The following is a 23,353-nucleotide window of genomic DNA, read 5'->3' on the forward strand; positions in this document are numbered from 1 at the left end:
CTAATGATAGTTATATAAGAGCAGATGCATGCTGGTGCAATAAGCTGTACGCTGTATGTCCAATGGATGCATGATCTGATTAGTCGACTAATCGCAAAAATAATCGGTGACTAGTCGACTATCAAAATAATCGTTTGTGGCAGCCCTAGTGTCCTTATGAACTGGATGGGCAACAAACGTCGACAGGGGAGTATTTGTTTCTAGTCACTTGCACATTGTATATGTACAAACTCGGGGTGTAAAGTAAGAACTCTTAAATTTTCTTAATTCTTAATTTCTTCTTCAGACTGAGTTTAGTTCATGTTTTTCCAGCTGAGGCCCAGCTCCGTCATCTAACATCCAGGACATCATTAGTCAAGCTAATCTGCTTTGTATTAGCATCGGCTTTGTTTGTCTGCATGTCAGCCACATCGTGGGCTGCTGTGGCACCTGAGCCAGAAGGCAGAACGATACAGGTGATTAATGCAAGCCAGAGTTTATGATAAATAAACCCACCAGCCTCTCATCTCTCTGCTGTTGGAGGAGCAATGACAGCATTCTGTAATCTGTTGTAGAGAAAGCTTTACTGCCGCATTCTTGTTGGCGTCTATATGAAATGAGAATGTAGATAAGCGATGAGGTGGTGAGTGTGTAATCCATATGGTGCACATCTATCTGGGTTTGTTTTGCTTGTCAGTGACCCTGAGAGTGTGAGGCACAGATGTACTGCATCCTAAATGAGCAGGTGTTGTCCAAAACAGCTATTCCGATGCATGAGTCAGGCAGGCAGGCATAACAAATATTCATGACTGCTGTTGACATGGTGTTCAAGAAATTTCCAGAACATCCGCCTACAAATGAAACTTTCTCATCTGGCAAGTTTGTTTTTAAAGTTTCTTGTTCTGCTCGTCAGCTTTTAAATATTTATGAAAGAAAAGGCTGGAGAGCTTTGTAGGGGGGAGAAAAATCAGTGTTTAAACAGGAGTGAAGGTTGGCCAGACAGACAGCACCCTCTTCTGGTCACTTCTAAAAACTGCAGATTGCAAAGGCGTGTCAGAACAGACAGGTCTCTGGACATCAGTATAGTGTTTTTAAAAATAAGAATCTATCAAATTAACATTTTTGTTTAATAGTGTGACTTGAAATGACTAACATATTGACATGATAGCATCACACACTTGCTGCAAATTTGTTGACTGCACATCCATGACCTCACTCTTCTCTTCCACGACATCCCAAAGGTGCTCTATCAGATTGAGATTTGGTGACTGTGGAGGCCATTTGAGTACAGTGAACTCATGGTCATGTTCAAGAAAATAGTCTGAGATTATATAAGCTTTGTAAGATGGTGAGTTATCCTGCTGTAGGCAGCCATCAGATACTGGATATATTTTGGTCAGAGATGGAAATGGTCAGCAACAATACCCCCAAAAAGTGCCAAGAACATATTCCCAATATCATTAAACCACCACCAGCCTCAACCACTGATATATGGCAGGATGGGTCCCATTCTGACCCTACAATCCAAATGTTGCAGCAGAAACTGAGACTCATCACACCAGGCAATGTTTTCCCAACCATATGTTGTCCAAATGTGGTGACCTTGAGTGTTTAGTCTCACTTTCCTGTCCTTAGCTGACAGTCTGGTCTTCTGCTGCTGCAGCTCATCTGCTTCATGGTTTGACACGTTAAGGCTTCAGAGATGCTCTTCTGCACACCTTGGTTATAATAACTGGTTAGTTACTGTTGCCCTCATTGGAACCCTATTTTGGCCCAGAGAACTGCCACTCACTGGATATTTTCTCTTTCTCGGACCATTCTCTGTAAACTACAGAGATTATGTGATCAGTAGATCAGCAGTTTCTGAAATACTCAGAGGAGCCCCTCTGGCTTCAACAAACATTTTAAAGTCAACAGATCATCCTGACCACATCACATCTACATACCTAGAAGCACTGAGTTGCTGCCATGTGATTTCCTGACTAGCAGATGAACAGGTTTACCTACGACACGTTCTCATCCTGACGCGGAAAATACAGACGATTGTGACAAGTCGATATTTTACACGTTGGGAATGAGAGCTGGTTGGAATGAATCTGTTTTACGTGTGAAATGAAAATGATAAACCTATCAAAGCATGATGTACGTTAAATCTGTTCACTTTCAGATCCCGAATCACTATGTGATGGCCACAACATGAAGCTATTTTATTGTTGAATTATGAGTGATACTTTGATGTGTTTGTGTTGGAATGGACGGCTGGAGCCTCTGCTCCAAGCGTCTCATCGTATTATCACTGGATTGTGCAGTTTCCCCTCTATATCTATCCATCTATACTTTTGTTTATGAGGCTAATAATGAGAGTGATGATGAAATTATTCCCAATACTCTTTGAATAATTACATCAGAATACATAATTTTTTTTAATACATTTTATTTGAAAAGGGAATACTGAGCATCTCATTTCCAAACCACCAACCTTTTATTTTATGTACTAAAAAAAATAAAAGCTGGCCCCAAACAAATCATACAGATCTTATTTAATCACAAAAAAGATGCATATTGCAACAAAATGAATGCATGATTGTGAACACCATGCAGAGAGTGTTCTAGTTCAGACGTGACAGGCAGCTTTACTACCAGCATGCTGTATATACCATCATATCATTACAGGGAGTACGTTTGCATTAAAGGCAGTTATGCAGCACAGTTTCTCTCAGTCTCTCCCCACAACACACACCTAATACTTTTAAAAGTTGCACCCTTGCTCACAAAACTCACACATACACAGAAAAACATAAATGAGACAAAGATTAGATTTGGTCCCAGATAACCAGAGGGGCAGTTAATTGTAAGAACAAACTAATCGATATTAATGATCAACGAGGGAATTTTTGGGGGTAGAGTTTTGCAGATTGCTTTGTTGCTCATGCCTCTGCACACATTTAAAAATGCTAAAAACTGAATATTTTTCTGTGTGTGAATCAGACGTCTGTATCAACACTCTGGTTAAAGAGCATCAGAGAATCATAGATTACAGGAATTGTGCACAGACCTTCAATTTTTCTTCCTCTGTTCTCAAAACATGTCGATATTTCATATTTCTGCTGTGCAATTGTTTTTCTTAACACAGAGGTGGCTTTTTCCATGACGCATTTCAAAAAAGGAGTAAATAAAATTCCCAAAGTATAAAGACCACAGGCATTTTTTCATAAACAAACACAGTTTTAAATGAGAAATAAAACTGATAAAAAACATTTATGGTATATTACATATTTATAATATGAGGATAAATGTAAAACAAAACATTTCTATTAAAAAAAAAAAAAAAAAAAAAAAAGGTTAGCAATTGCACATAGGCTAGAATATTTCACTGAAGGGGGAAAATGGCACTGTTTTCTAAAAATAGATCAACATTTGAACAAAATTGTACATTTGCTTTTCCTAAGTCTTTCTACAAAATGAGGCCTGTTTGTTTTTAATAAAACACGTTAAAAATAAAAAAAGACCCAACAGATGCGTGAAGAAAACGATGCGGTTTTAAAACAGACCCTTGCTTTTCTTCAGATTCTTTTGCTTCCAGTTTGGCAGAGCGTTGAACTCAACGCGACTCATCTCAAGAAGTTTCTATAAAACATTAAAAGTGAGCGGAAAAATAAATGTTGGCACTTATAACATTTTTCTTTATTTACCGAATTTAAATGTAACAAATAATTCTAATGGCCACGGAGCGCGTCCTACCTTGAAGTCCTGGTCTGAGAGGTAATCCTCCAGACGCAGAGGGTCCACTCCCTCTGGCAGCGGTTTCCTGGTCAGCTCCTCGATGGAGTACTGCTGCTTACTGAGCTTGGACAGGACCTCTTTCACCAAGATCACTTTTTTGGAGAGCCCAGCCTGAGGCAGAGGCACAGAGGCAGAAATACTCTACTTTCTATTTTTTTCACATTTAAGCTCAAACTCTGTCTTTTTGCAACACATTTAATCAAACATAACACCTGAATAAAAGGATAGAAAACAGCACTGCACTCTTGCTGCGATGCGTGGGACAAAATAATCTCCAGTTCAAGCTGTGAAGCTGTGACAGCTCCCTGACACCAACACTTCATAAGACAGAGACTGCAGTAAAAGACAAGCCATCACCCACCTTTGAAGTGATATTGGGGTCCTTCTCCCAGTATGGGAAGATGTTGGTGAAGGTCAGGGGTTCACAGCCTGCTAGGATCAAATAGGCCAGAGGGGGGCGCCGAGGATTCTTCTCTGTAGGTCAATGTTGTATTCAAAAACAGAAGGAAAACATAAGCCAAAAAAAGAGACCGGACATTTAAGTACAGAATGTTAGAGACTTTACATAAGAACAACATTACTCAGACAAACACGTTACTACGAAAATCATTCCTGCATGACTCGACCGTTAAAGTGAAATCTGTGATCTGAAGATTTTTATGGCCTCTCTCTTTGATTTATCTTCTTTTCTATATTAAAAAAATGATGATGAAGTATTTGTGAAGAATATTGCAAGACTTTAAATAAAATGTTCAAAATGCTTGTGTGTGACCTCTGACCTTTGCAGTACTGCAGCACAGTTTCCATGGCGCACTTCCTCTCGCTGTCCCAGCGCATTTTCGCAGATCCGGTGCACTGTGTGTCTTCAGGCTGCCAGCCCTGCCACAGATACACCTCCATACGGTTGTCGAGCAGAAACAAGGCTGAAGAAGAAATAGTGATGTGATAAGATAGCAAGCCATAACATGATTACACTGAACTTTTGTGTTGCGTTTGAATTGTTGCAAAATATTTGTGATGCATGTGGCATTAGAAGGCGTTCCTCTTGATTCCATCTTTCTTCATATCTGTAGATGTTTGCTGAAGATAAGCCTGAACTTGCTTCGCTAACTTTAAATTCTTTAAGAACTGAAATGTAGAAATAACTGAAATGCAACATTGCTCGCAGCTTGTGTTACCTGGTTGTTGTGCTGCGTAGAGGTTCTCCTGCAGGAAAGGCATCGCCATGACTCCTTCTGCTACCCTGGCGGGATACAGCACCTCCTCCCCTTCAAACACCCCGGAGCTCGCACTTAAGCTGAAGAGCCGCGGTGTGTGGTTGTACTTTCCTGGATCTGCAACACACACACACACACACACATTATCTCTCTATCTACATATCTACATTCTGCTAAACACCTGGATAGTTGCTAAGCAGCGCATGTTGGGCCGTACCATCCAGCATACAGTCGTAGGCCTTCTTGTCTTTCAGACCCAGAGCCTTCACAAACTCCGCAGGTTCAGATCCTTCCTCCACCTCCTCCACTTTCACGCTGCTGCTGAGGCTCAGGCCTAACTCTGACGGATGCCTTGAAGACACAGACACGTGTTGATCCGCAGCCGCAGCCAAACATCCATTCATACATTTACACATCCTGTGCCTTACCTCTGGGTTAGTTTGTCCACTGCTCTTTTGGCCACCTGCTTGGCGCTTGCATGAGCTTTGCAGCCGTGCCACAAGTAGAGCTGGCCTTTCTCAGCATTAAGCAACACCAGGCTGCCACGAGAGCGCAGACTGCTATGCTGGCAGTCCACCTCCACCAGCAAGGCCTCTGACTCTGCCTCACCACGGACACAAAACAACCTCCAGGCTTCTGCAGAGGTGAAACAGACGTGGCATGCTTTCATGTTTTCTACCAGAACCACCTAAATAATTCATTCGGTTTATGAAATATTGTGAGGCTTTAATCTTTTACAAGTCAAAGTTTCAACATGAGATTTTTTTGGTTACCTGTGTTGTTGGTGTTGTTCTCTCTGCTGCCCTTATGGATGATCAGACCTCCCTGGAAGAGCTGCAGGAAGCAAGGAGGTTCTTTTCCCTGAGTCACCAACACCTGGAGAGCCACCCGCGAAGAAAAAGGTGAACAAAGCTGGATCTAAATTTACTTTCAACAAGCAGGGATTGTGATTCTAACACTTATTGTGGTTATTTTTGGTGCATCTGTGACTCACCTGTGACCCTCTGTGGCTTCCGAGCTCCACCGTCATGAGAGCGGAGGTTCCTTTCTCACTGGCGCTGGAGTGGCGGCCCTGCCAGAAAAAATACGCAGCCCTCTCTCTCCCAGGACCTCCAGCGCTCAGCTCCCCAGGTTTCTGCCGCTTCCCCACTGGAAGAACAGAGCACAGAAAACCTTCTGCTTATTCGGTTCAGGCTTTCAGTGACATAACAGTCAGCTTTTCTTCACATGCTGTTCTGATGAATGTGTGCCGACATGGCAAGCATGTGAAGCCACACAAATTTATTATTATTATTTTTGCTCCCCACGCGCATCTTCTTCCACTATTTATTCTGAGGCTGTGCCAAAATGTGACTCACCGAGCGTGGTGACAGAGTACTTCCAGCGGATGATGTAGGCGTCGCCCTCGTGCAGCTGGCCCAGGCTTTCCTCAGGCACTTCCTCCTCTCCGTGCTCTCTTATGTGCCACGCCTCTACGGCCACGGTTGCTAACTCTGCCTGCCTCCCATCCTCCGTCCTCACCAGGCCGTGACCCCGCTGGACATTGATGCCCTCCAGAATGGTCTTCACCGGCTCCGGCTCATTGTTCAGCAGATCTTTAGCGTCACATGGGTGGAGCTCCAAGTCAAGTGGGGAGCGCACAGTGGAGTGGACCGGGCTCTGAGCAAACCAGGACACTTTTAATTAGCTTTAAATTTGTTACTTTAAAAAAAACAAAAACAAAAACCCAAACAAACAAAGCAAATCTCCTCTACCTTAACTTCCTCAGCTTGAGCCGCTTCCTCTTTCTTCCTCTCAGCCCAGTCCAGGAACTTCTCTCTGAACAGGGACGTCTCATTGTGCTCTGACAAACGACCAAACAGAGCCCAGCTCGGACGACCTTCCCCTTTCCTACATGTCACACACATGAAAGTTACCTTTAGTATTTTTAGTGTCTTCTCTGTGTGGCTGTACATGCACAGTGAGACCACTAGGGGCTGCAATATAACTAAAAATCTAACATAGCTCTCCGCTTGAACAGACAATAGAGGTTTCTGGCACAACTTCACCTACTTCCAAAGTGCATAGAGAAGAACAAGAGTCTGAAGAGGTTGAAGCTCCAGCTGCGCATGCAGTTTAAAGAACAGCTTTATTACTTAACCAAACAATAAAGCTGTTCTTTAAACTACGTGTGCTGCTGAAGCTCCAAACTTCTTAAACCATTTATAGCTGCTTTAAATGTGAGATGACCACATCATGCATTTAAAAAGCACCCCACAGAGGACAGAATACAGGATTAACATGTCACACTCACTGAGGCGTGTTCTGGTCTGTGCAGGAAGCATCCAGCGGGTTGACTCTGCAGTGGCTGTAATCGTAGCTGCCGCTGTAGAGCTGTTTGCCTAGTTTGACGGCCACTTTTCTGTCGCTCAAGGGCACATCTTTCCCGTGCCACACGTACACTTCGCTGCCAAAATCAAACACCAACACCTGGTGTGAGACAACAGCAGCAAGAGGAAGGAGGAGAGAGAGACGTTGGTTAAGTGTTTACTGAAATCTCTGTCTTGACTTTTATGGACGCGTCCTAAAGATCTTCAGCTTCCTGTAAGCTTTTAAAGACTTAAAGGCTTGTAGGAGAATGAAATGGACTGAGTTTCTATTCCACTTATCAGAACTTCCCAGACATATGAGTGACATCACCTCTTTAGAGTCGAGCAAGGACACACTTGGGATAGAGGCCCAGGCGTCTTCGTGAGGCACCAGCTTGTCTCCCTGGAGTCTGTACACGCCATTAGAGTCCACCACGCCACTCTCGTACAGCTCATCCTCCTCTGGCTCTCCCGCCCCTACAATCAAAAACAGGGTAAGCACATGTGTGCGGTGGTGTGGGGGCTCTGTGGTTAGACAGATAATCCTTCAAGAGAAGTGCTCTAAGGAGAGTTTGACAGAATATCTACTGGTACTAGTCAGTATTATTAGAGATACAGAGGTCAGAGACTGTGTTGGTGTTTACTTATGAAAATGTGTGCATGTACCTCTGTATTTGGTCTTTCCACCCAGCAGGGTCCAGAACTCTTTGGCCCATCTGCTCTCAGTGTTGATGCCCTCCTCCAGCACAGTCACCTGAGGGGCCTTACAGCCGAGGTCCCTCTTAGCCTGAACGAACGCCGCCATCTCCGACGCCTGTCCACACAAAGCACACGTTACAGCAAATACACAGCAGTCATATTTTTTTCTAAATGTGTAAGAGCAGACACATATTAGCTCATTTAATCCATCTGTAGTGATCGGACTTTGTGAAAAAGAGAACACAAAGCAGTTACACTATGCTAACTTGTGTGAGAATAGCACAGGCAACACTTGTGGCTGTCCCACATCCTGCAGGCCCTACTCAGACAGAGCCCTCACCCAACCAAATCAAGTATTCCCAGTAGTGAGAAAAGAAATGATGAAATAGAGGTGGAGGAATCATCTGAACCTGTCTCAGCCGGTGTCTCATTAATTCAGCAATTCTGTTTGGTAACCACAAGAATCCGTCACCCTGTAGTGTCACCTCTCCAGCTCAGGCACAGCCTTTGATCTACTGATGAAATTCAGCTGATATAAACACTGACACCATTGTCTACTTACCTGTATATGTTTGAGGGTTCAACGTATCCCTGTTTATATATTTTATGTTTTTATGTTCAATATTTTACATTTGGAAACAAACATGTTTTAGGTTGAACTCCTAAAACCAAAGTGGTTCTCTGTTGCATCTCTTTGGTGTGATGATTGTTTGAGTCACAGATCAAACAGTGTAAAGACGTCTTTATGTCAGAGACCTTATTTTGGTTTCATGGATTTTAAGATTTTTGGTTGAGACCTCAGGATCTTCAGAGAGAAATTTGTTAAAACTCACTTTTACGTGAAGATACTGACATATAATAACTGAAAAAGTTCACATAACATGAACGTCTGACAAGCTTTTTTGATTTCAGTGGCAGAAACAAGCTTTCATACATTGCACAATGCAATAAACACGAGAGCAGCAGAGATCACCTCCCACGGGACAGTGTCCCTTTGGTAGGTATAGTTAAAGCCTTTTATAATCCGTTTGTTTCAACTCTGAATATATCAAACATCAAACTTGATCCTGCAGTTCATGATGGAAACAGCCCGTCAATGCACAACATTATCTGCTCTGAATCTCTTTGTTTTTTCAAATGTGGTCATTAGGGTGCTGATTCAGTGTGTGAGGTTCACTACCTTTGCTTTCTCAATGACATTGGCGAACTCTCCACTCCACATGTAGCAGTGCTTTGGTGTTATCAGAAGAAAGCAGTCACCACTGTTTAGAGACTGAGCTGTGGGCTCCACCAACCGAACCTGGACGTGCCTCCGGCCTTCACAAAGTAACAAAAAAAGACCTTTTACTTATTTGAAACATTAAAAGGATTTAAACTGTGGAAAAAAAGAATTTGATTTACCAAATATTTTTAAGAAATGAAACAAGAAACATTTTACTGAACCTTTGATCGCTTCAATATTCAACACGTAATCATAGAAAGAGTTAATCCCCTCGTGTTTCCTCACCTTTGATGCGGATAAGCATGAGCTTATTGAAAGGAACTGCACTGTTATTGGTCACAACATCAGTGGACTTCACACTTCGCAGGTTCACCTTGCGAAAGTTTTCCTTGCTGGCCAGACCGGCCAAGGCAACGTCAGCCAGGTTCGAGTGTTTTGCCACTGGACAGGTGAGAAAACAAGAACAGGGACTCAGTTACACATCAGCTCTTGAAATATTAAACTGTTTTGAGGTTTTGATGATTTTCTGTTCCTTTTTCTAATTCTTCATAAACAAAGAGACGAGACACACTTTAATTATTTCTTTCATGTGAGCTATACTAGCACACAGCACACGTAGCTGTGGTGCTCGCTTCCTCTTTTGTAAACCGTGAAGACGTCAGTGTGGTCAGTCAGCAGAGTAGAATACTTGTTCAAGCAAACATCACACTAATATGATGCAATAACCGGCTGGCAACAGCCCCACAGCTTTACCTGAACATCATTTTCATATTTTCTTCTTACATACAGTGTGTTTACATTACGGCTGATTCACGACATAAACAAGAAATTCACTCTCCAGACATATTTCCTGTATAAAATAATTCACTGACTTTAATGTGATTTTTTTCTTTTTTAGAAATAACCCTTTTTGTGCTCCTTTAAAGCTATCCAAGACTTTCTGGCTATCTTGGGTGAGAATATACTGTAAGCAATGCTACAGTAGGAAAGTTTGAGCACTTACTCCTCTCCACTTGGATCCTCTTGGTCTCCACAGTGGCTACGTTAAGCCTCTGCTCGGTGTAGACCTGCCTGATGTCATTGCGGGCAGCTAAAGCTCGCAGAGGGTTCCTGGAGCCTTGGTTCCTTCTGGCTGGTCGCACCGCTCGCTTGTGCTCTGCTACTGCTGAAGTGAGCCTGATGACAAAGTTTAAGACTTAAAAATATTATAATACTAAAAAACAAAGGACAAAAAACCCATTTATATTTATTACAAACTTACTTTGGCGACTCAGTCGGGATTTGGCTTAGGTCTTCCTCAGTCACCACCACGCCGGCGTCCTGGATTGCTGAGGGCGAGACGGATCTGTAGAAGTTGCCGAACGTCTCTTCGTCGTCCAGCTTCATCACTTCTTTCTCCATCTCTGCTGTCACCTCGATGGTGGATGTCTTGCTTTTGCTCACGCCTGCGCCCACCAGCCATAACATCGGCAAGAAGAAAAGATGGAAAAGGAAGTGCTACAAAGACTTTTTGTGCATAACATTTCTGGCATTTTACAGGTCAAAGGTCACGTGTGGTGATAGATGTCCTGTGATGTCTATAGCTCAAATGCTTACACTAATTGAAAGTCAACATCTTTTTTTAATGTTATTAAATTAGTGTGTATTATATTAATAGGATGAAACAGAGAAGAGCTTACTAAACTGCACAGGGATAAAGATTTACTTAAAAAAAATAAAATAAACAGGGCAAAAAATTGATGAATAGAAGGAAAAATAACAATTCTGCAATTTTACTTGTGCATTTATTTATTTTTGCTTATTTTTCTTTTGTTTAAATTCCTTAAAGTAAAAAAAAAAAAAAAAAAAAAGCTCCAAAAGCTTAATTTAATCTGAAAAACAAATGTTCTGCCAATCTCATCGTTTCCACTAATCCACATGGTGGCCCAAACATTTGTGTTGGCAGTTGCTCTGCGTGATTCTTAAATGCTTAAAAATATGTTCCTGTCTGTTGCCTCCACATGTTGAAGTGGTCAAAATCATGTTTGTTTGTTTTTTGGCAAAGACACAATTTTTGTAGTTTTGCCTCAGCAAACGATCAGCAGTGGATTTTAAATCAAACATTCAAGATGTGACTGAAATGCAGACTTTCAGCTTTATTTCAGTGGGTTTAACTACAGTTTTGCATTAACTGTTAAGGAATCACAGACATTTTTATACAGACCTGTGATGTACAGAGGCAAAATGACAAAAACTGTGTTTTTCAACAGATTAAGTCAGACACAGCTCTAGATTTTAACTTTGGAATGACACATTTTTACAGACTCGGTATAATCGTGTACTATACGATTATGCAATACATCATCAAATTCAATACTGTGTACAATAATCAGAAGCAGAGAAAGTGTACCTTTATTGTGGAGCTTGTCTAGGAAGGACTCCAGCTTGTCGAGCCGTTTATCTCCTTCCACCTTGACATCAGATCGAGTGGAGATTTCTGTACAGCAGAGAAAAACTCATTTACTTTTCAGTGGATTTTCCAACTATCTTTTTCATCTGTAATTAAGTGGCAGTTTGAGCCATATTTAATCATGAATATACTTTTAAAAGACCTTTCAGTGAGGTATTAGAAAGATTTACAGACCTTCAAGAGGTTTGACGGGTGTTGCATTAGCCTTCTTCAGAGCTCGAATGGGTGACTCTTCTACTCCTGACACGAGACCTTGCAAAAAAAATAAAACGTTTCAGTATTGGTTATTTGTTTGTTTGTTTTTTGGTCTTTAAATTCAAATGTTTGGTTTTTTGTGACTGTCTGGACTACAGAGATATTTGTATCTACTTTACAACGAGTGCATTCAACCCGACGGCTTGGAAACGTCCTATTCAAAGTAGTACGCTTTGTGTAATCAAATATAGGTCGTCTGCGTCTGTTGGGAGGGTTGGATTTCTGTGTATAATGTTATAAGGGCTGCAGTTATTAGGATTGTTGTCAGTGGAAAACAATGAGCTTATTCAGGCCAACTAAAGCCCAGAGTATAGTTTCACCTTTCTTGGCCATGCGTCCAGCCACAGTGAACTGGTTTGAGTCGTTGGCCGCTCCTTTGCCTTTGCTCTTCCACTGCTCCTCCTTCTCCTTGAGAATTTTCATCCTGTCTGCCAGCGACATTTTGGGCTCCACATCTACGTTGGATTTCTGTTGAAACATTCAAACACTTTCAGCTTTGTGTTTGTTTGTGTGTGTGTTTGAATGCAAATCTGTTAAGGCTTACACTCTGATAAACTGTGTACACAAGAGCAGACACACATGACAACTTGGTGCAGTAACTATGAGAGAGGAAAAAGTGTTGCATCAGGAAAACAGAGACTCTGATGAGGGTGAAGGAAGGAGAGTGAAACACTCATACAGGCAAATATTACTCGAGTTAGGAAAATTTAATACTGGCAATAAAAACCAAGACCTTTTTTTCTTTTTCAAATCCATCTCTCACCCATTATTCAGCACACCGTTTCTTCTGTGATTTACTCCTGCTGCCATTTTTGCACCTGAACTCGACCATTAAAAGGGAATCGGCAGTAGTTTACTGGCCTCCCTACAGCCCAGGAACTGTGTTGCGGTAATTAATGATTTTCCAGTCTGAAATATTTAGGTTGTTTCTGTCACACGTTTCCCATTGCTGTCTAATTAGTAAGTCACACCGTGCGCAATGTGTGCCTTAGCTTTTGCAGTTGATTACACACAGCTTAGTCAGTGACTGCACAGATTTAAAAAAAACAAAAAAAACAAAAAAAACCAACAGAATTAACTGCTAACCAAGCATGAAAGGTCATAAAAAAGGTCTACACGATTAGATTTTACATTTATTTATGCATGCAAGCTGTACGTACAGCATTTAAGCAGCGCAGGATGAAAGCTAATGTTTGGGATTCCCCACACCAAACAGCTTGAATGTTCTCGGCAGATGAGTAACGATCTGTGTGATCTGTTGACTCTTACTCTATAACTCATCGCCTCATTTTTACTGTAAGCTCAGAAACCTTAAACTCTTACAGATGCTAGAGGCAGCTTTAAAGAGAAAAACATATTTAGCTAAATTTGGGATTAACAGAGGTTCAAAAGAAGCTGTCGGTGCAGTTTATTGTTGTTTTCATTATTTTTCTAACACTGAAGTGACACGAAATCATTTGGCAAAACAATTTGAAAAAACTACCATCTTCTTCTTCCAGATGTTTCGCCAAAGCAGATCATCTTCCTCCATCTGTTCCTATCCCTCGCATCCTCCTTAATCACACCAACTCATATCATCCTTCAAGGCATCCATGAGTAAACGTCTAATAGCAATTTAAACTTTATTATGTACCATAAATGTACCATTAGGTCTCTCTACAGTTGTTGTTGCAAATTGCTAAGTACAGTTAAAAGAAAACGTATGCAGACACAAATCTCTGTGAGGGCAGGTTTACACTCAAACACCACGTCAAGCCAGTCAGTTAGGAGACAATTATATTTTTAGGTAACATAAAACAGAAATCAGAGATCAACAAAGTGCAGTCATCCAGTTAATCCTCCATATTTTTTTTTTTAAAATACTTGGATTTACAGCTTCTCTCCCATGTAGATAAGACAGCGGGGTCCTGTTCAGTGTTTCATATGAGATAACAGACTTTTGTTGATGCTCCAACAGGCACAAAGTTGGAGACCCAAGGTCAGATCAGCACACTCCAAGAACAGTCCATCGGGCATTATGTCATTACCTTCAGACATCACTTAGTAGGAAAAAATAATCCTTTTGTGAATCAAGAAAAATCATTTTTGATCAGCCAATAAATCGCACATCTATAGAGCACATCCAGTCTCATATTTAACAATATTAGAGAAAACATATCTTTGGCCTCTGCTATATTTAGCACACTGAAATATAATAAATGTGCTTTTTTTACTGTGTATGAGAAAATGGAAAAACGAAGGGGGGAAAAAAGCATGCTGACATGCTCAAACAATTATCCACCAAATCAAATCGCACGTTCTCTCTCTCTCCTTCCGCGTCTCGCCATTTCAACCTGAACTTTATTTTGTGCTTTCATATCGAATGTGCTGCCATATGTGCTCAAATATTTGCCTTACATGAGACAAAAGCTCAAAGAATTAAGACTGAACCATGCTGGAATGCACAGACACCTGGATAGGCTAATAAAGAGCTTTTCTACTCTAACAGACAAATCCCTCTAAAACATTCCTGCTCTTTTGCTCATCTCACACACTAAAGGGTGAGAGTTACTCTACAAGGCGCTCTGTGTTTTTCTTAAAATCACTTCAAGAGCCAGAAAGCCCGAATAAACATTTCTGCATACCAATAACACACTTTTGGACTACAGGACTAAGTAAAGTCTGCTTCTTGCAGTCAAAAACTACAACTTCAACACTTTCCATATTATATTTCATGCCTGCTATAATACAAACAATATCTCCCTAATCACAAAGTCTTGGAACAACTCTCACACACTTGCACATTGCGATAGCCCTTCAAGCTAGCACGCTCCTCTGGAGTCAATCAGAAAAGGGAAATACCTTGGCCTGACAGGACCCCGGAGAGAGTGGAGGAGAGGAAAAGACCTCAAAGCCCCACAGGAAACCACTTTTCCACCCCCGCTTTACCGTACAGTGTGGGCAGCTTTTTGGGCGAACCACTAACACAGATATCAACCACCTGTAGTTCAGCAGACCGCATTCATGTAGCGAAAGAAAGTGTGTCGACAGCTCTGAGTTCTCAGTGGGACTCGGTGAAGGCGAGAGGCTGTCCGGGACACAAGTTGAGAAATACGAGCGAATGTTAAGCAGTTAAGTCCATGCATTGTATGTATGTGTGCACGCACACACAAACACACACACACACTCACCTGAAGGGGTGGGGAAAAGATGCCAAAGTCAAAGAAAGGGGAAGAGTCTGCATGTGAGGACAGAGGCCATAGGAACACAGCAAGACAGAGGAAACTAGGGGAGGGAAAATATAAGAGGAGAAGAAGAAAGGAAAAATATAACAAAAGAAGAATTAGAAAAGAAGAAGGGCAACAGTAAAGACAAGGATTATTTTTATAGCATAAAGTGGGTGAAGCTGAGACTGTTTTAAAAGCTGCATTAAGAGACAGCACATATGAGTCTCTGTCGATCGCTAATAGACTCTCTAATAGACTTTCTGGGAACAACACACATAAGTCTAATGACTAGTTAATGCACTCAAGTTTCTGTGTGGGGCCTGCACTGTCAGTGTGTTAGCTTGTGGAGGGATGCCAGACTGTTCTTTGTTAAGTCATCTCTGAAACATGAAACCCAAAAACTTAGCAAGCCTTCAAGGATTATACAGCAAACAATTTTAAACAATCTTCAAGAGTCAGTATGTTTTTGTAAAGGACACCTAAAACAGCTTGTTTTTTTATGTTATTAACCATTAGCTCGAAACGTGTAGCCATCACTCATTGCAATTTATGACTAACAGGCACAATAGACCCTCTTTAAATTAAATTTACAACAAAGCATCACTTTACAGCACCACGGTGTACAGATCAGCTTAGCAGGCTTAACAGGAAACATCTGGAGCCGATCATGGCCTGTACCATGCGTGTTACATTTTCTGGTCTTCCACATAGTAACCGAAGAGTAAAAACATCTGAAATAACTTGGCAGCGTATGAGATAAGAGAAAGTGTTTAACATGAAAACTCGAGTCTGACTGATTCTGGATTTTTGAAGCTGTGAGAAAAAAAACAGATCTATTAGACAGGATTCTCTGGACAAACTATGTGAACGCACATGTCCATTTACTCAAAGCTTTCCTCTGTCTGAAATTGAATCACTAGACACTTTATTAGATACATATGTTCAACTGCTTGTTCATGTAAATAACCAGCCAATCACATGGCAGCAACTCAATTCATTTATATATGCATACATGCTTAAGATGACGTGCGTAAGTTTAAACTGAGTATCAGAAAGGGGAAGAAAGGTGATTTAAGTGAATCTGGACAAAGCATGGTTGTTGGTGCCAGACAGGGATTTGCTGGGATTTTCCCAAACAGTCATCTCAAGGCTCAGGGAATGACATGAAAAGGAGAAAATATCCAGTTAGTGGCAGTTCTCTGTGTGAAAATGCTTTGTTTATGTCAGAGGTCAGAGGTGAATTGTCCGACTGGTCTGAGCTGATAGTTTCAAAAATTACCATGTTATAGGATGCAGAAGCGCATCTCTAAACATACAACACATCACACCTTGAAACAGATGGGCTACAGCAGCAGAAAACCATACTGGGTGGGGTTCTCTGCTGTTGGCATCTGTTAGTGAAGAAAAGGAAACTGAGGCTACATTCAGAGGGACTCACCAATACTGGACACTAGATGCTTAGTCTCATGAGTTTCAATTTCTACTGTGACATTCGGACGGTAGGGTCAGAATACGGTGTAAAAAACATGGAAACATGAATCCATCCTGGCTCAAAGGTTCAGGGTGGATCAATGGTATGAAGTCAACAGATCGCAAACTGATAGAGTACCTTAGGGATGTAGTGTAACATGAGATTTGCATCATGGATGCAATGAACTTGCAGCAAATATGTGATGCCAAGGATGAAAATCCCAGAGGAATTTTGAAGCATCTTCTTGAATCAATCCCAAGAAGAATTAACGCAGTTCTGAAGGCAAAAAGTGCGTCCAACCCAGTACAGGCAAGGTACAACTAATGAAGTGTCTGACAACTGCATGTGCATCTGCTACATTTCAGACAACTCATACCCCAGCGTAGATATATAGGCGATAGGCCAATATCAGTTGGTAATATTTGTCTGGCTCTAATGAAAACCGATGGCCTTTCCACATGAGAGAGACATGTTCCACATGGGAGTAAATGCCCCATGGCTAATGCAGACATGGCACTAATGCCGGTAATTTAGTCAAACCCTGTATTAGCTGCATCCGTGACATAAGTTGGTTTCCCAGACCTCTACAGTAGCAGCCATAATAAACAGTAGGTTCCAATTCACAAGCCTCAGACAGAAGTAAAGGAAGCGATCCAGAGACATTTCAGACACCAGCTTGGCACCCGTTCATGCGTGCGAGTGTTGAGGATGCAGTTTTTGTGCCATCACTGGAAATACACTAAAAAAATTTTTTTATGGCTTTAGCATGGATTTATCAGAACGAATAAAGACCACACAAATATGAAATGACATCATGCTTCAGTATTTGGGGATTTGCTCAAATTTTGGCTGCTTGCACTCACTCATAAAGTGGCTTTTTCCAGACCTGGATTTGTTCTAACGTTAGCTCATATTTGGATGAACCCAAACCAGTAATCCCCCGAGAAAAAACACTGATCTTGACAGACACCCAGCCAAAAATAAAAAATAAAAATATATAAAGAAATATGACATCATTTCAATCTTAAGAGTCCATTTAACCGTTTTGGGGATGTCCATGCAGAACACACTGGATTTTTTTCACTTGTGCAGTACCATCCAGTACAAGCACTTTCAGTGGACTGGTTTTTGTATGGTGTAGTCTTGTGTTTCCACTTGAATACTTGCTTTGTGTGGGTGGTCATGTTTTTGTAGAAAAGAAGAGCGTGTAGAAACCTGCATAAACTTGCATCACTGCCAAGTACGACAGTTGCTTTAGCATGTATCTACTAGACCGTTTACACTGACCTGTGCAAAACCGTATGATCTGGATGTTTATATATATTTCTGAGAAATGAAAGTCTGTTAAGAACAAAAAAGCTAACCCTGTGGAGGAAATTATTGTTTTAACTTAGAGAAGTGAAGAAGAAAGGAGAGTGCAAAAGCCAACAAAGGAAGGAAGCATAAGCTTGGAAGGCTTGCAGGTGTTTGGTCATGGTGTAGGATTTTATTTTTACAAGGGGTAAAAGGTGTGTCCTTCATTCTCTCTGGCAGGCTAGCTAAGCCCTGGATCTCTGGCTTTAGCATCGCCACTCCTATATCCGCTGCACCGCCAAGCCCCCCTGACCTCACACCTCTTTGGCAGCAATTCAGGCAAACAAGCTGATTCAGCAAAGGAATACATGTGTCCGCAGCCAAGTCTTTTCTTTGCCTTTACACAAAACTGATGGTAATCTGCAACATATGGCTGTTTTTGCTCATTACCACCCTTTTCCCAGTGAAGAAAAAGCCCTGCAACCCTGCCAACACAATAGCCTCCAGCAAAAATGACCAATATAAAGTTTTGTAGAGGTGCAATTTTACAAAGTGAACAAGTTTGCGACCAGCAATCACATATTTGTTCAGTAAGTAAAAACTCACCTTTTTCTTCCAGGCACCTTCAGCATCTTGGAGCTGGTTGAAGCGGTCAGCCAGTGACGTCTGGAGCACCTGAGATGGCCTCGCCTTCTTCGGTGTGTCCTTCTCACCTTCTCTACCGAGCTCAGCCAATCTAAAAAGAAAACAAGACACATGAATCCTTTTTGCTTCTCTTTAAAAGTCTGAACCTTTCAGTAATTTTAAAGAAGTTTAAATTTCCATCTTATGCATGATATTGATTTTTTTTGTCTCAATCATGTTTCTCCACATGCTGACCTCTGTTTGAATGACGAGCTCTGACTTCCATCCAAACTGCTCTCGAGCTCCTCGACATCTTCTGACATTGTGGAGGACTTCTCCAGGCTCTCATCAGGGGAGGGACTCCGCATCTCCTCATAGCTCCCTCCACCGCTACTGCTGCTGCTCCCCCTCTGATATCTGTTGATACTGATGCACCCTCCGTCTGGGATCTCATCTGTTAATGACTCATCCTCTTTGCCATTTTCCCCATTAACCTCTTCTTCCATCTCTTCTTCCTCCTCCTCCTGCTGCTCCACCTCTTCCCGCTCTTCTTCTTCTTCTACCTCCACCTCCTCCTCCTCGTTGTCTTCACTCTGAGGGTGGCTTAGGGTGACACTACTTTGTTGTGCTGGAAAACGGTCAGGCATGGAGCCGTCGCTGTGGTCTGACTCCACACTAGTAGAGCGGCTTTTCTTTAGGATTCCCTTGATGCCTTGAGGCCCCGAGTCTTGGCGCTTCAGCACAGCGGCAGACTGGCAGGGAGGACTGGGAGGGGGAGAGGCGTCTCTGTTTCTGCTGAGTGGGAGAGCTCTGTCAGAGTGGAGACTGGAAGACTGTAGAGGGGAAACAACACAGAAGGGTTTTTTTTTTATTTATTTTTATTAGCAGCCATTATAATATGAAAAGAAACCCTGCAATACAACTTTTAAATCTAACAGCTTTCTCAGTTTTTCAGCATTTAGAGTGAAAATCTATTTTTCTTTCTCCCTCTCTTCTCCATATTTGTACAACCTAATACAATCAACACAAAGACAGATTCAAGTGCTTACTCACTGCTTTCAGTGACCTACTCCCACGTTAAGGTTAGTGAGTCACATTAAATATGATGATGACTTAGCCTCACTCCCCCCCCTCTAAGAATGTCAACATATCAAATACGGATATTGTCAACAAATCTGAAAGACTTTTTTGTCTTTTGCAATATAAGGAAAAAATTCCGATAGAGAAACTGGTGTCAGAAAGCAAAGCTTTTTGAAAATATTAGAAATTCCAAGGCCAGACCATGAATTTCTTCCCTGCAAAAAGAGGAGGCATGATCATGTCTTTAATATGCTATAACTTAGCAAAAGCAGCTGTGACAGCAGACACCAAGAGGTCAAAGGTGATGAGAGGGTGCTGATTTAGGAAGAGACGCACAAAGTAGTAAGACTGCAAAGCCAGCTGGGTGTAAGAGTAAAGTCCAGTGCTAACTCGGTGGTCTCCTTTAATGAACTCCAGAGTTTGATACGTGTGTGGGCATTTACACGAAGAAGTATGTGTGTGTACTTCATCTGATTACTTTCGAGAATCGGTTTGGGTCACGTTATAATATTTTGTCCAGATGAGGGAGTTATAAATCAAGTTTACATAAAAAAAAAACTAAACTAAACTAAACTAAACTAAACTAAACTAAACCAGACCAGGAAAAAAAACAAAACCAAGCAAAGAGTTTTGGAACTAGAAATTGCAGATGTCTAGAAATAGGACATTATCAAATCCGGTTCTTTTGGATTCTTTAGAGCCAAGAAAGACACAGCTCAAAAGTGGTCCTTTTACTTTAAAAATTATCTTTATTTTACATATCCGGGGTATGGAGACCTGACCACAAAACACACAACCCAGAAAAGAATTCACAGAATTTCGCTTTTATAGGTTTGCCTATTGACTCATGAGAATCACTTCTTATTTTTATATACCTTCACAGTTTTATGAATGCATTATTTTTCATTTTGATAAGCTGACCTTTTCCTCTGTAGTGGCAGTGTCCTCATGTTGCTGTTTCCATGAAGGTTCGTCTGCGGACTCCTTCTCTTCCATGACTTTGCCTGGATCAGGTTTATGGAGCCTATAATATATCAGAAAAAAAACAGAAATCACAAAGATCTTAGAACAAAATTAAACATTATATCAAGTTGCTGGATTAAACTGGCAACACTGATATGACTTTAAGCTTACTATAACATAAGGCTGCCACTGTGACAGCTTACATGGTGAATCCACAGTAATAAAAATGAGCTGATGATACTCTCACTGTTTGTATTTTATTGATTTATAACTTAAGAAGCTCTTGAAACAGTAGTCTGATGTCTTTGAAACTTCAGCCATGTTTAATATGTGCATGTATGAGTATAATGTATACAGAAGATATGAGATTACATACAGAAGACATGTTAGCACAGCAGGCTTGCCCCTGGACTGTTCAAACCTTTTATTTGTGAGGGGCAGCCAATCAGAAAAGAGGTGACGACCTAAATCGACTTGTTTCAGACAGCAGCTAATCTGAGGGGGCAACACCAACGTCCAGTATAAGAGAAAAAATATCCTGAAATCATCTGAATCATGCAAAGCTACTCAAGAAGAATAAAAATATAGATGCAGGTGTAAATAAGAATCTAACCATTATTCACTATACATGTTGCAGGCAGTGATGAGGTTTAGTTGGAAATGGTGATGCACACACATACACACTGAAACAATTCCTGACTTGTGGAGAAGCTGAGAACAGTTTGTGGGATTCATTCAAACTCCACATGGACCAGAAGGGCCAGGAATGGTTTCAGTTATACCTTAAACTGTCCACACAGTGGTTACAGTGCTAAGTACAGTGTGGCTCTCACTGCAGCAGCTATTAACTTCAATCTGGTTTGAATCACTGTGGCTACCACTGACACCTGAGTGCTTGTGTGTTGATGCATGTGCACGAGCGTGCGTGCAAGACAGAGCAGTATTAAAGGCAAGCCCTGCAGGTTTATCTGGTTTATCTCTGCAGCTGTTTACAACATTAGACAGCCTGTAATTACCTCTGTGCTCCATTCAGTCTGCTCGCCCTGCATGTCACCGTGTTTCAAGGTATATCTAACTATTAATGTTGTGCTGTATAATGTATCACAGCCCACAAAAAAGACACTACAGCATTTAAACGGTTAATATAGTTCATCTAATAAAAGCGTTCGACCTGGCTGGAATTGCTTACCTTGTAGAGGTTTCCTTTTCCTCACTGTCGATTACCTGATGCTTTCCTTTAACATCAACTTGTCGGCCGCTGCTTCCATCTTCCATCCCCTCCACCTCCTACAGGTAAAGAAAAAATGGAGGGAGTAGTATCTTAAAGGCTAGGTTTAAGTTTTTAACACATACTTCTGAAGTCCTACGGCAGCTGTAAAGGATTTCTTGATATAGGAAGTAAATAAATGAATGTGGCTCCACCTCCCTCTACTTGAGAAAAGCAGTTAACCCCTGCAACGCAAACAGGGTGTTCCAGGAAAAAAAGATAAAAGGAAGTATCTGATGTCAAAGAGCAGGTATGACATATTCATCCACCCTGTGTACGTGCAGTGTGAGAATTAAAAAGAAAGAGATTAGCTGGGCTATATTTTTCATGTTAATGCAAGGGAACCGTTGAGGCAGGTCTCTTGTTTTTGTTGTTTCCAATTCTGCTCGTGTGCTTATTTTAAATGCTAATAAAACAGCATTAAGAAAGTATGACTACCTTTAGACTGAACTATGGTAACTCTTCACCCAAGCTCGTAAACTAACAGGTTGTATATGTTGTGTTGTAACATAATAGCATCAATTTACTCATCAAACTTGCCAAGAAAGCAAAAGTGAAAGGATTTACATGTCTTCCTTTATATTTCTGTCTAATCGTCAGATTTTTTTTTCTTTAAACCTGCACACTGCAGCTGTGTGGGACCTTTGTCAGTAAACACTTTACTGAGCCCTGAGGTGACCTGGTGAAGATAAGTGGATCTCCAGCAGTGAGGAAATTAAACTCCATCGAATTAGAGAATTAGAGGCTCCTTACAACCTAGGCAATGCTCACTGATTACAAAGAAGGAACACATTTTTCCACCGGGGAGGATGTGCTGCCTTCTGCAGAACAGATTTTTATACATTCAGGAAATTCAGTCAGGAAATTCTAAGTATAAATGAGCTGAATCTCTCTTTTATTGCTTCCATCCGAGCTGGAAGACATGCTGTAACCTCACTCCTACTCTGTCTCTTCTGATGGAGACACTGACTCACCTGCTTTTTTCAACAGGAGGAGAAATGAGTGATAAGGGAAACGTGAAGACAGAAAATGGGCATCTGTCACTGGTGCTGACAGTCGAGTGAGGCATCTTAAAATAACAGATCTAGGTCAGAAGAACGGATGGAGGGGGGGGTGGGGGTGTACTGCGATTTTCAGTTGGGCTCCCAAAGAGAGGCTACTTTCCCAGCAATTTTTTGGTTCAAGCAACTTGCTGCCATCTGGGTTCACTTGGCCAGTCTTGGCACCGTCCCTAGTTTGCAGGCCCAGTTAGAACAGCTATTTACATCAAACATCATGAAACCTAACCACTTCTGAAACCTTAGCAGCCTGGGAAAGACCAACACTCAGTTCATTTTAAGAACACATGTGAAGCTCTCCCATAGGATTGAGGACATTATTGACATTTTTGTTTGAGTGCATCTTTTTATTTTTCCACCACCAATTCCACTGCCTGTGTGAGCTGAAGTCATGACTTTGGCCAAGCATGCATCCAGGTGCAGGACATCTCTGTGCTGT

The 23,353-nt window shown here is 41.4% G+C and overlaps 1 protein-coding gene across 5 annotated transcripts in view; it reads right to left on the bottom strand.

The window, feature by feature from the left end:
• Window positions 1-2,442: 2,442 nt before the first annotated feature.
• The window catches only part of svild (supervillin d), a 47,013-nt gene continuing 26,102 nt past the window's right edge, over window positions 2,443-23,353 (bottom strand). For all 5 annotated transcript variants that reach the window (XM_040039227.1, XM_040039229.1, XM_040039230.1 and 2 more), the window contains 25 exons: window positions 21,779-21,876; window positions 20,548-20,650; window positions 18,802-19,379; window positions 18,529-18,658; window positions 12,273-12,420; window positions 11,872-11,949; window positions 11,638-11,724; window positions 10,510-10,693; window positions 10,252-10,424; window positions 9,534-9,689; window positions 9,207-9,343; window positions 7,994-8,141; window positions 7,659-7,804; window positions 7,273-7,448; window positions 6,734-6,869; window positions 6,338-6,638; window positions 5,974-6,128; window positions 5,753-5,855; window positions 5,408-5,615; window positions 5,197-5,330; window positions 4,941-5,096; window positions 4,542-4,685; window positions 4,124-4,236; window positions 3,721-3,873; window positions 2,443-3,606 (listed from right to left, as the gene is read on the bottom strand). In XM_040039227.1, the coding sequence (XP_039895161.1) occupies window positions 3,520-3,606; window positions 3,721-3,873; window positions 4,124-4,236; window positions 4,542-4,685; window positions 4,941-5,096; window positions 5,197-5,330; window positions 5,408-5,615; window positions 5,753-5,855; window positions 5,974-6,128; window positions 6,338-6,638; window positions 6,734-6,869; window positions 7,273-7,448; window positions 7,659-7,804; window positions 7,994-8,141; window positions 9,207-9,343; window positions 9,534-9,689; window positions 10,252-10,424; window positions 10,510-10,693; window positions 11,638-11,724; window positions 11,872-11,949; window positions 12,273-12,420; window positions 18,529-18,658; window positions 18,802-19,379; window positions 20,548-20,650; window positions 21,779-21,876 (4,032 nt within the window). In that variant the 3' untranslated portion in view covers window positions 2,443-3,519. The remainder of the gene's footprint in view (window positions 3,607-3,720; window positions 3,874-4,123; window positions 4,237-4,541; window positions 4,686-4,940; window positions 5,097-5,196; window positions 5,331-5,407; window positions 5,616-5,752; window positions 5,856-5,973; window positions 6,129-6,337; window positions 6,639-6,733; window positions 6,870-7,272; window positions 7,449-7,658; window positions 7,805-7,993; window positions 8,142-9,206; window positions 9,344-9,533; window positions 9,690-10,251; window positions 10,425-10,509; window positions 10,694-11,637; window positions 11,725-11,871; window positions 11,950-12,272; window positions 12,421-18,528; window positions 18,659-18,801; window positions 19,380-20,547; window positions 20,651-21,778; window positions 21,877-23,353) is intronic.

This window comes from Simochromis diagramma, unplaced genomic scaffold (genome assembly GCF_900408965.1).
Source record: "Simochromis diagramma unplaced genomic scaffold, fSimDia1.1 OVJJ01000402.1, whole genome shotgun sequence".
Taxonomy (NCBI): Eukaryota; Metazoa; Chordata; class Actinopteri; order Cichliformes; family Cichlidae; genus Simochromis; species Simochromis diagramma.